We start from the raw sequence: 13,109 nt of genomic DNA, 5'->3' as shown, positions 1-13,109 counted from the left end.
AAATATTGCAAGGAAATAGCATAGATTATCACTTTAGTATAGGTTCAAAATAATTAGAGATAGTTCTATACTTGGTAGTGGTGGTGATGATGATGATGGTGGTTTGAACACAACAGAAAAGACTTTAATAAATTAAAGACACACACACAAATTTATGTTTAAAAATGTTATATAAAATATAAATTACATTTATTATTATTTTTTAAAATTATAATAAACAAAAATTAGCATAATAAAAAACATTACAAAAACAAATTAAATTACATTGTAACTTATAGCAAAAATAAAGGAGGGGATGGATTGGACATGAGTTTATTATTTATAAATGATAATGATTCAACGCTTACGACGCTCACAAAAAGAATGTCTGTGACATTGGAAATTATTGTAAAATAATATAATTGTGGCTGGAATACAAAAGAAGTCTTAAAACACATTCAAACTAAGTTATGTATGTAATAAATATTTAAGTATTTTGTTAAGAGAGAAACTGCTATAAAAATATATCATTTCTAAGACAATTTGTTTTTCTATAAAAAGAATCTACTTAAAGATATATCACAAAATAATAAATAAAAAAACGTTACTACAAAAAAAGGTATCCTAAAAATATTGAAATAGATTATTTTTTTCACCACCACCACCACTTATATTGTAAATCGTCCATATTTCCTTGCATTATTATATTATTTGGATCAGGATTATTAATACGATTGCTATTGTTTGCATTGTTGTGATTATTACGATTAACATTTAGATTATTGCTAGTCTGAGTGGTTGTAGCCGCTGCAGCAGCAGCGACGGCAGCAGCATTTGTGTTAACATGATGCTGTTGTAGAGCAGCGGCAATTGCTGCCGCCGCCACAGCAGTATTTGACATGGATGTTTCCATGTGTTGTTGGGCCGTTGTGGCGTGATTATGATTTAAGTTATGACCATGATTGTGATGGGAAACATGAGGTGGACCATGAGTGGCCGCCTGAAGATTTAAATTCAAATTTAAATTGTTCATTTGTAAATTACGTTGATTGTTATTCGAAACAACAACGGCAGCCGCAGCTGCCACAACCTGTTGTTGTTGTTGCTGTTGCAGATTGAAATTATTCGCATTCAAATTATTGCGATTTGAATTGCGTATCGAATTATGATGTATGAAATTATTAGCTGTTGTCACATTGGATGGTGAAATATTCTGCATATGTTGCAAGTTTAATTGTTGTTGTAAGTTTTGTATATTATTTGTTGTTGTCGTGGTCGTTGCCCCAACTTGAGTTGGATTTGTGATCTGTATAGACTCATGGGTCTGATCAATGATATTATTTTGTCTACTTCTACTGCTGCCGCCACCACGGCGAGAATGACTTAGCTGTTGTTGTCCACGAGATGTTGTCGCGGAAGATCTTACCTTAATAAAAACTCCATTAAATATTTTTAGCGTTAATAAAGCTACCACAATAAATATCAAACAAATTGATATGCTAACGTATATCAGGATACGCATATTGCCATCGAACATGGTAAACAGTGAATGGGTATGAGAATCCATGACATCCATTAGTATGGCAAAGTTTGTCAAGTGGTTGCACATACAAATGCTGTGGGTACGATTGGTTGACTCCAAGACACAGCCATTGGCTGACCAAGCACTAGAATACGAAAAAAAGGAAGAACATTATGAAACTTATTCAACATCCCCTCTCTCTTGCTAGACTTACTGATCTATGTAATTCCAAAATACACATGTTGGATTGGTTACGTTTTCCGTTTTCAAATGGCGGAAGGTTAATTTGATGGGCTGAGAAAGTTGGATATGACGTCCTTTACCCAAACTAGCAGATATAACTTTGCTATTCAATATTCGTATACGTTGTGGTGAGGGTGAAGAATTAGACGGATCGGCGGTGTCATTTGTCAAAATTGCCGTGCTGCGTACTAATTTTGAACAAGAAGAAAACATAACGATTTGAAATTAACTCTTATATCAATGAACAAGAGCATCTATTTCTAGTTTAAATTAGTTATTTGTTAGATTTTGTGGGATAGAGACACAAAGCCAAGGATTCTTCGTACCAAATTTAAATAATGAAGGCTTTTTAAAATATAACAAAAAACTATAACTAGCTTATGTAAACTGCCTTAATATACTATACTTACTGTAACTCCTGGCTGACTTAATATCAAAATGATCATAAGAAGGCTTTAAGATTGACTCCAAACGGTCAAAGGCAGCAAAAACAATTCGCACAAGACCACCATCACTATTCTCAATTAGGGCTGCCTTGGGTAATTCAATTCTATCATCACTGATTTGCCATTGGCCATTGTCGGGAAACACTTCATTGGCTTGCATATTTTTCGTTTCCAAAACCCTTACGGAGAGTACTGAAAACAAAACAGAAAAAGCAACAAAATAAACTTACAAATTTCTTTTCCAACACCCTTTCCAAATCTCTACTTACATATATTTTTAACCTTTTGTACAACATTACGCTCACGTATGATTGTGTCAGCCAATAAAAATGCATTTTCTTCCAACCCCGTGAGAAGAGATGTGGCCACCCTCATTTGATCTTCTTGATTGAGATCCAACCAAGAAGACAATTGCGATTCATCCAAAAGATTTGAACCTGTCTTGACCACACCTTGCAACAACTCCAATATCATAGCTTCACGCAAACGTTGATCGGGGAATGTTTCCTTGTCGTGGAACATTTTTTCCGACATTGTTTGAATGATTTTGGTGGTCACCAGCATATCTCCTCCATAAAGAGTTTTACTACTGGTAACCTCCGACAAATCATTGGCAATGGAAATTAACGAAGAATCACGTTGACTAACTCGTACCTCAAGATTACTTAGCCACAGACTGCGGCATTGGGTCAAGTCAGGTGTTAAAGGATGCCATGTGGGTTCGAAATTGCGTAAACGAAAACTTGTACAGTTGGTACCATTGCATAATGAGTTGGGTGTAGATGAGGGCAAATCTTCATCTTCGTCTAACGTTATACGTTTCATTAAGACACAGCGCCACTTTGCAATACCAGTTGCACCACCAGGACAGGGTTGGACATTAACATCACCCACACGAGTAATGTTCCAAAATAGATTTCTAGCATGGGTTGGACCACAAAACATATTGGTTTCATCTTCACCCACCAAACCTGTATTGAGATTGATATTATTTATGGATTTAATAATACCAGATCCCAATGTAGAATTAATATTGGCCAAAGATGAAACAGTTGTTGTTCCTGAGGGTAATGGATTTGGTAATTGTTGCTGCCTGGTTGTGGTTTTTGTTGTTAAGAGAGTACCATCATCACTCCCTGTACCACCAACACCGGTTAATATTCTGGTATTTGGCGGTGTGGTTGTATTGCTAACACCATTACCTTGGGGAGGAATAGTCTTTATGGTCTTCGTTTCCTGTGCTGTGCTTTTATGGGCATGATCTCTTGGTAGTGTATCTTTTTGTTGATCGGGTTTAGCCGCAGCACCATGGTGATTACCATTTGCATGATGATGATGATGTAAAGGTGGCGGTGGTGGCAAACCATCATGTCTTGTTGGTGGTTTTATTGAGCTGTTTGCCTTCAGTCTGCCTCCCGGTAAAGTGGTATGTATGGTGGGTGGACCCGGAGATGAGGGTATAGCAGATACTGGCAGACCAGGCATTGGTGGCATTCTTGGCGGTGGCTGGGCAGGCGGTAACGGTGGTTGTACTAGGCCAGGATTAATAATAGACGAACTTCCATTTGGTAAAATAGGTGGTGCATTGGATAAAACCCACGGTGGTGGACTGGGACGATTAGTAGTTGTCGATGTCTGTGATGCTGATATGCACTGATAATGGGCTTCCAAATATTTGTGAGTCCCCGGACATGGATCACCAAACATGCTAGTTGTTGCTAAAACCCCGCAACTTTGTTTATGGGCACATCTAAAATCATAAAAAATATATAATAGAGTTGTCAACTTTAACTTTTATTCAATCAAGCTCACCTTGAGTTCAAAACCGTCAAACTTTTGGGAAACATACAGTTAACACTCCATTCCATATTGCCGTGGTCATTGCATATTGTTATCGAGAAGCGTCCATAATTTGCCCTTATAAGATTTATCACATCGCCTGGGTCACATTCTATAGTTAATTTCTTACCTTCACATGCGTAGGCGGTTTGATATTTAGGAGCTAAAAATTTATGGGAAAATTGTCATGTAAAATTTGTTATAGTTACGGTGGAGAAGTTACATAAATGATTGTATATATAATATAAGGAGAACAAGTTTCTAATTAGTTGTTGACGATGTTTGTAGTTGGTTTGATGTTTGTTGGATTGGTTTGTGAGGGGGTACCTGAAAAGAGAATTTACTAACATGACCAAGGGTCATGTGACATATATATGTGTATGATATATAGAATATGGAATACTATGTAAAAACATATACAAATGATACATTGATTTCTCAATTTCTTTGTTTATACTTATGATGCGACATTTAGAATAGTGGAGATTAGCAAGTCGAACGTTAGTAATCTTTGGAATGTTTCTAGTTGTTGTCATAGTCATAATCATATATACCGAATCCTTTGCTGGGGTTTTCTTAGTTGTAGTCCATTTATCCATTAGTGCAGTATTATTTCAGTGGTAGCATTATCTGGAATACACAAACAAAAAAGTTAGAATTGTTTAAAATGATAAGATTGTAAATGAATCAATAATTCCATAGAAAAATAATGTAGTAGATGATTTCTTGAAGCTAAATTTTGAACTAACAAGACGTGTTCTTTCCGACAAATCTCTTCTATAACTCTATCTTGTTGCGTAACTACCTAACCAGTGTGTTATAAAAAGGCAACTCAAGAATATATTTGTATAAGGACATCAGTGTTTGTTGAAAAAAGAAAAAAAAGAACAAACGTTATCTTTTCTACAAAATTAAAACAAACTGTGTTATCACAAGACATCCTGTGATAAAATTTTGCTATAAGATAAGCATTGTACATATTTATACGGCACTCAAATGTGTAAGGAAATTCCAAAATGTATGTACGATATACATACACACTACCAAAATTCTAAGTCCCATATACTACTTTAGAGCAGAGCTGGGTTTCTTTGCAAAGACAGCGGCAGATTTCATAAATACAGTCGGACCTCGATTATCCGTGATGGTCGGAACCGGAGGCATTACGCATAATCATTTTCAGGGATAATGGAGGCAATGTTTTTATGCAGTTTTTGAACATATTTTTAAGTAAAAATGGCATAGTATTGTACAATAATAATAGAGTCAGTAATTTTTGTTATATTTCTAAAGGTAATCTATAAAATTTTAGAAGGATACATAATACCATCATCAGATTCATCTGAATTGACTTTGTCCCATGGTTTTTGTGATCCTATTAATATACAAATTGTGTAATATGGGAGAATTTCCAGTTTTCTTTTGTTTGCTTAATCAAATTTATTGGAAAGTGTGCTTTTATAGGAAATGGAAAAAAGACTAGCACTTCTTTTCTATCCCGGATAATGGAGGTTCCCGGATAATCGATTCACGGATAATCGAGGTTCAACTGTACAACATTTGCATTGCAAATATCGACAATCTATAATATGAAGTCGTGTGGCAACACTGGCATTGTCAAAAAAGACATGTCATTTTACTCCATTTCTGAAAGCACACATTGCAGAATAAAAAGATCGTTGCTATTTTTTTATCGTGTGACTTTAAGAACTCATGAATGTCATTTTCATGATATTCAAAGCCAAAAATATTATTTTTTTTACGACGCAAATCCAAACAGAATTTACTATTTCTTTGTTAACGTCAATCGTGATATTAGTGTACTGAATTTATGAAGTCAAGAGGATGTCACGTGACGCATCATGTTGCATTTATGAAATCAGCCATTATTCTGAGGGCGCCCATTGCATTTGTTTTTGCATTTGCATCTCTCTCTCTCTCACACAGTGTACGTGAACACTGCTATTAATTACTATAAAATAGGGACATATAAATGGCGAAGTGCAACATCTTCCTTGATTTTTCATCAGTTCTTTTTTCTTTCATTAAAGGAGATTTAGTATAAAATTTATATAATACTGAGAGGAAGTGGGAATTAGGTTTAATTGTACAATACAGTTCAATGTGTAAACTGAATACTAAGTTATAGGCCTAGAAATGGCCTACCTACCCGTTGTTCGGTTTTCAACTTATGTGCAGTCAGTGTGACGTCATCGAACGTGACGGTTCCCAGGCTTGAAGAAGAAGCACTACTCTAATATTAGTAAACATTATTATCAATATGATCCTTCTCATTACCGAGGCCGAACGATGTGTCGAACACACATAGCATGGCACCACCTATAGAGATCTTTACATAGTCGAGATACTCAGACAGTGAGACTAGCATTTTGCTGAGGGGCTAAGCTATCATCGTTCCAAGATGGAGTAGTTGAAAAGCAAACCTATTCAAATGATACCTATTCTTATGATAGGCCCCAACAAGGGGGGAGACACAATTCAAACACAAATAAAAAACAAATTATCCATAAAATATACCCAACGAAGCAACAAAATGTGTTACGCCCTTAAATACTTGAAATTAGTATTTTAAAACCAAATCTGTCATAAACTCACTTGGAGGACACTAAAATTACTGATGTCGATCAGTATGTATAAAGTGGTGGATATATGATAACAAAGACTACACTGTATATCCCTCATTGTGTAAAGTTATTTTCGTCACACTGTATAAACAATTTGAAGATAACATAAACAAATCATGTTTGCGTGCTTGTGTTTAGGTGGCTACACATGCGCATTGATGTATCAGTTTGTGTAAACATATGTGAATACAAATGGGAAGGGTAGTGGTATTTTTAGTAAAAATGGTGGGAGAAGCATATGAGAATAATATCTTTGAAGTTATTGAAACAACACAACTCAGACATCTAACTAACAATACTCACACAGACACAATAATATAGAAATGTATCTTAAAAAATATGTCTGTTCGTGCACTGTTCCTTTACAAATTATTCAATAAATTAGTGTATACGAACACACCTATTATAGTGTTACAGAATTGAAACAGTTTCGATTTAAGAAAATATAATTCCCTTCTTTACGTACTCTTTTATAGTCGTAATTAAAATTGTTCCAAGTACAAACAATAATATCTAAACAAACACAACATTTAAAATGTCTACTTACTCATTCGTTGATATGATGATGGTAATCCTCTTTCTGTACAGATGAGTGCTTTATAAAAAATCATCTACAAAAATATAAGGAACAAATCTAGTTTAGTAAAAACTCTCCGATTTTTTCGAAATTTTTTCCATAGGTAGATATTTTTACGCTGATTACGGGAATATAAAATTTTCTTGGGGGACGGACCCGGTTACCCGGTTATTCGACCCGAAAGTCCGGATACCCGGTACCCCATAAAACCCTCAAAAAGTCGAAAAAGGGCCCATTATGGGTGCTCAATTAATTCACGTAATTTTATAGCTCATACTTCAACCTTTCCAAAATGGTGCCATTTGCTATAATACCTACACTGGGTCCAGAGTTTTTCTAAATTCATCACTTTTTTTAAGTAAATTTTTTTCTAAGTAGCCGGCCTTCGGCCGGGGATTTAAGACTTTCTCCTATGGACAGGTTCAAATCTAGGGAATGGGAACAACATTTTCTTTTAAATTAGAAATTTTCTCTAAGTAGCCGGCCTTCGGCCGGGGATTTAAGACTTTCTCCTATGGACAGGTTCAAATCTAGGGAATGGGAACAACATTTTCTTTTAAAGTATAAATTTTCTCTAAGTAGCCGGCCTTCGGCCGGGGATTTAAGACTTTCTCCTATGGACAGGTTCAAATCTAGGGAATGGGAACAACATTTTCTTCTAAATTTTAAATTTTTTCTCTCATTCTAAGGTCAATATCTCTGGACCCAGTGAAGGTATTATAACAAATGGCACCATTTTGGAAAGGTTGAAGTATGAGCTATAAAATTACGTGAATTAATTGAGCACCCATAATGGGCCCTTTTTCGACTTTTTGAGGGTTTTATGGAAAAACCCGGGTCCAAAAAGAGGTATTTTGGTTATAACTTCTGAACCCCTGGAGATAACGCCATCATATGACCACTTGTTGGATAGGTATTTTCATAAGCTTTCCAACGATACCCATTTTGTAAGGATCGGTTCAGTAGAACCGGGTCTATCGGGTACCGGGTACCCGGACTTTCGGGTCGAATAACCGGGTAACCGGGTCAGTCCCCCAAGAAAATTTTACATTCCCGTAATCAGCGTAAAAATATCTACCTATGGAAAAAATTTCGAAAAAATCGGAGAGTTTTTACTAAACTAGATTTAAGCCAAATATAAAAAATAAGTACAATTCAAATAATAAGAAAATTGAAATATATTAACCTTCTTTTCTCGCTGCTAAGACTGAATTCCAACAATATGCATTTCAAACAGTCAGAAAGCCGCCACCATATTGCAGCTAGTGAAAGAATTTGCATGTGTGTGCGTGTGTAGGATTCATCCAACAGATACAGAATTTTTTAAAACTTGTCTGGCACAAAAAAAGGTCATTGTTTTTTGTGGTATGATGGGGGAAATCGATTTTTCACAGCCCAGACACGATTTTTCGAGACACACTATTGGCTTCTTAAATGAAAAGAGTCTCCAATTACAAGTTGAACATTAAATCGTGTTTCATCTTTGTGGATTTTCGGATTTTCACAGCAATTCAAATAATAGTGAAACGGAAACCTTATTCCCATTTTTTTAGGATGAAATTATCTCACCTACAAATAAAAAGATCAAAATTTGTTATTTAATAAAATGATAATAAAAGAAAAATATTAAGCTTTTCTAAAAAAAAGATAGATTCCAACATTACATTTTTCCAATTATCCATCATCATCAGCCATCTTGCAGTGGAAGAATGTGTGTGTATGTGTGCTGTAGCCAACCAATAGATACAGAAAATTTGAAAACTGGTCTTCTGGTGGCACAGAAAAAAGAATTGATTCCCATTATAGGAAAACTTTGTATATTAATAAACTTGGAAGTTTTTAACATTTTTTGTTTTAGTTGAGTTGATTTGTAATAAGATGACATTGTTTTTTTATTAATTTATGCACAAAAGTCTGGTTTATATAGATTTTAAGTCCACTTTAATTTGATGTAATCCACAGTACCGACTGAGCACAGAACTGTACACGACTTCACAGTTCAACGATTTTTTGAAGACTGAAAAATCTCTATAAGATAATCCCTGATAGAATATTGACTACTTGGGTATTTAATAATCGGTATCTTATTTAGTAAATGATTACTTAAGGCCTCAGCACATACAGTCCGTTGAGTGTCGCGTTACAACAACCACATGAAATCTTCAAAAATAAACTTGGCATCACTTAAGTACAGTACACATTGTCAGTTTTGAATGACGATTTTTTGCAATTATCGATAACTGTCTAACCGTCCAGCAACCACAAAATATTTTGTGGTTGCATGATGAATGACAAAAATGAACGGCCACACTAGCAATCACCAACAAAGCTGTCATTTAAAACTGACAATGTGTACCCAGCTTTACACATTTTTCATGCGGTTGTTGTTTTCAACGCGCAACGCGTCACACAACGGACCGAACGTATTAGGCCTTTAAAAGGGTCGGCACCTAATAAAGTACAGTACACATTGTCAGTTTTGAATGACAATTTTTTGCAATTATCGATAACTGTCCAACCGTCCAGCAACCACAAAACATTTTGTTGTTGCATGATGAATGACAAAAATGAACGGCCACACTAGCAAGCAACAACAAAGCTGTCATTCAAAACTGACAATGTGTACCCAGCTTAAGGCCCCGGCACATACGGTACGTTGAACGTCGCGTAACAACAACCACATGAAAACTTCAATAACAAACTTTGGCATCACTTACACTTTTTTCATGTGGTTGTTGTTACTAACGCGTGACGCAACCAACGCACAACGGACCGTATGTGCCGGGGCAAATACGGTGCGTTAAGTGTCGCGTTACAACCACATGAAAACTTCAAGAAAAACACTTGGCATAACCCAGCAATAAGTTTGCATCTATGAATGCAGTTGAATCACTACATGTGTACAGTACATTTGCCGTTGGAGTACATCTTTTCCTACCCAGCAAAAAGGTTGCATCCGCGGATGCAGTTGAATCACTACAAGTGTACGGTACATTTACCGTTGGAGTACATCCCAGCAAAAAATTTGAAAGTTGTGCAAATGGAGTTATGATTTCACAACATCCTTCGATGCAGTCCACACGGAGTTATGAAAATCCACTCCGTTGGATACAATTTAAAAGCAGTTGCTTTATAGATCCCTACCAAAAAAAAAGAACAAAACAAAAACAGTTGGTTGATCCCTACCCGCCGTTGACGAAATCATTTATTTATTCTAAAAATAAGAGAGAGAGAGTGTGTACCTTTCTAAGAATTTGTTTAATGGAGTGGTGTACAGTTGGAAGTCGAAAGCTGAACTAGTGATGAGAAGGCAACATAAAAAACCTTTAGTATGATGAAGCAAAATCAGATGCGCTCGAATTAAATGGAGAACAGAGGAAGGGAACTCAAATATGATTGAAATTAATGGAAACTTTTTTTACTTTGTGTTTATATAATAAAGTTCTTTGCATTATTATTTTATACAAATAATAAATGCACTTTATTTATTCTGGGATATTTCACAATTGCTTGCATTTTTATTGCATCTTTAGACTGACTAAAAATGCAATCCCAAGAGTGCCTTTAAATTCAATCCAAAACACTACATCAAACGCTGTGATTTGGATCGAAAATGGAGTGCATCCAAGCTGTGTGCTGTGGAAGCAAAATGGAGTGCATCCTAGCTGCGCGCTCCCTTGTAAAATTCATAATAAATTCTTCGAAATGTATATACTCTCGTTTATCTTTTGAAGAAATGTGTAGGGATCAACCAACTGTTTTTTTCTGTAGGGATCTCTGCAGCAACTGCTTATAAAATATATCGAACGGTGTGCATTTTTCATAACTCTGTTGGAGTACATCGAAAGATGTTGTGAAATCATAACTCCAATTGAACAACATCCAAAATTTTTTGCTGGGTATGAATTCACTTATGAATTTTACAAGAGAGCGCGCAGCTAGGATGCACTCCACTTTGCTTCCACAGCACACAGCTAGAATGCACTCCATTTTCGATCCAAATCACGGCTTAAGATGCAGTGCTTTGGATTGAATTTATATGCATTTTTCGGATTGCATTTTTAATCAGTCTAAAGATGCAATTAAAATGCAAGCCATTGCGAAATATCCCAAAATAAATAAAATGCATTTATTATTTGTGTAAAACAAGAACACGAAGAACTTTATTATATAAACACAAATTAAAAAAAAATTCCATTAAATTCAATCACATTTGAGCTTGCTTCCTCCGTTCTCGATTTAATCCAAGCGCATCTGATTTTCTTTCATCATCCTAAAGTTGTTTTATGTTGCCTTCCCATTACTAGTTCAGCTTTCGACATGGACTCCAACTCCACTCCATTAAAAATTTCCGTCTCGTGAATTACCACAAAAATGTTCGCAACTTTAGTTTGTATTTTTTTATTTTATAACAAATTCTTCGAAATTTATTCACACTTGTTTCTCTTTTGAAGAAAATATGTCGGCAGCGACGGGAAGGGATCAACCAACTGTTTTTGTTTTGTAGGGATCTCTAAAGCAACTGCTTATAAAATGTATCGACCGGAGTGCATTTTTCATAACTCTGTTGGACTACATCGAAAGATGTTGTGAAATCATAACTCCAATTGCACAACTTCCAAAATTTGTTGCTGGGTATGAATTCACTTATGAATTTTACAAGAGAGCGCGCAGCTAGGATGCACTCCATTTTGCTTCCACAGCACACAGCTGGAATGCACTCCATTTTCGATCCAAATCATGGCTTAAGATGCAGTGCTTTGGATTGAATTTATATGCATTCTTCGGATTGCATTTTTAATCAGTCTAAAGATGCGATTAAAACGCAAGCCATTGCGAAATATCCCAAAATAAATAAAATGCATTTATTATTTGTGTAAAACAAGAACACGAAGAACTTTATTATATAAACACAAATTAAAAAAATTTCCATTAAATTCAATCACATTTGAGCTTACTTCCTCCGTTCTCGATTTAATCCAAGCGCATCTGATTTTCTTTCATCATCCTAAAGTTGTTTTATGTTGCCTTCCCATTACTAGTTCAGCTTTCGACATGGACTCCAACTCCACTCCATTAAAAATGTCCGTCTCGTGAATTACCGCAAAAATGTTCGCAACTTAAGTTGTTATTTCTTTATTTTATAACTAATTCTTCGAAATGTATACACTCTTGCTTATCTTTTGAAGAAATGTGTAGGGATCAACCAACTTTTTTTCTGTAGGGATCTCTACAGCAACTACTTATAAAATGTATCGAACGGAGTGCATTTTTCATAACTGTTGGACTACATCGAAAGATGTTGTGATATCATAACTCCAATTGCACAACTTCCAAAATTTTTTACTTGGCTTATGCATAAAAACGAATGGTACGTAACATTTTACAAGAACCAAATTTTGAACGTATACGTTTTTGTACGAGCGGTTCGTGTGACAGACAATCAGTTTTACAAAAACAGGCTGTAAGTCAAAAGTCAAAGCATACGAAAATATTTGCTGTGTTCCAGAACCTGCAAGAAGCTACTACTTTTTACTACGATAACAATTTTTCCTTTATGTTATCGAAAAAAATATTAAAAATTAGTAGATTCTTGCAGTACTGCAACAGACCACGTGTTTCAGCACACATTCAGCCACGTAGAGATGCGGCAACTCTACGCTACTGACTTTTACATCCAATGCCAACACATGGTCCCAATTTACATTGGGCGAGTTTACTTGCGACAATTGTCATTTTGTAGGAGAGAGAGGTGAGGCATATGGTAACCCTTTGCCTCTCAGCACCCTCTCTCACCTACGAACTGACAATTGCCGCAAGTAAACTCGCCTAATGTAAATTGGGACATGGTTCCTCAG

At 35.6% G+C, this 13,109-nt stretch overlaps 2 protein-coding genes across 5 annotated transcripts in view; both read right to left on the bottom strand.

Moving 5' to 3' along the window:
* The window catches only part of LOC141389126 (latrophilin Cirl-like), a 32,453-nt gene extending 23,143 nt beyond the window's left edge, over window positions 1-9,310 (bottom strand). Inside the window, exons 1-9 of one of the 4 annotated variants that reach the window (XM_073960188.1) lie at window positions 8,916-9,270; window positions 8,404-8,820; window positions 7,222-7,308; window positions 4,584-4,659; window positions 4,003-4,192; window positions 2,460-3,940; window positions 2,155-2,382; window positions 1,716-1,932; window positions 1,406-1,646 (exon numbers count right to left, since the gene is read on the bottom strand). In XM_073960188.1, the coding sequence (XP_073816289.1) occupies window positions 1,406-1,646; window positions 1,716-1,932; window positions 2,155-2,382; window positions 2,460-3,940; window positions 4,003-4,058 (2,223 nt within the window). In that variant the 5' untranslated portion in view covers window positions 4,059-4,192; window positions 4,584-4,659; window positions 7,222-7,308; window positions 8,404-8,820; window positions 8,916-9,270. Of the gene's footprint in view, window positions 1-1,405; window positions 1,647-1,715; window positions 1,933-2,154; window positions 2,383-2,459; window positions 3,941-4,002; window positions 4,660-7,221; window positions 7,309-8,403; window positions 8,821-8,915 lie in introns of all 4 variants that reach the window. The other 3 variants (XM_073960187.1, XM_073960186.1, XM_073960189.1) reach the window with 3 other exon arrangements.
* LOC141389131 (uncharacterized) lies at window positions 158-1,399 on the bottom strand. Its single transcript, XM_073960196.1, has one exon. The coding sequence runs from the start codon at window positions 1,196-1,198 to the stop codon at window positions 632-634; it is 567 nt and encodes a 188-aa protein (XP_073816297.1). The 5' UTR covers window positions 1,199-1,399; the 3' UTR covers window positions 158-631.
* Window positions 9,311-13,109: the final 3,799 nt, after the last annotated feature.

Source organism: Musca autumnalis, unplaced genomic scaffold (assembly GCF_047663935.1).
Source record: "Musca autumnalis isolate F117 unplaced genomic scaffold, ASM4766393v1 scaffold_1, whole genome shotgun sequence".
NCBI lineage: Eukaryota > Metazoa > Arthropoda > Insecta > Diptera > Muscidae > Musca > Musca autumnalis.
The sequence above is the reverse complement of the archived record's forward strand: the minus strand, read 5'-3'. Positions and strand labels throughout refer to the sequence as shown.

Excerpts from the sequence above, each read along its gene's own strand:
- LOC141389131 (XM_073960196.1), bottom strand. The coding sequence starts at position 1,198 with ATGCAGAATATTTCACCATCCAATGTGACAACAGCTAATAATTTCATA.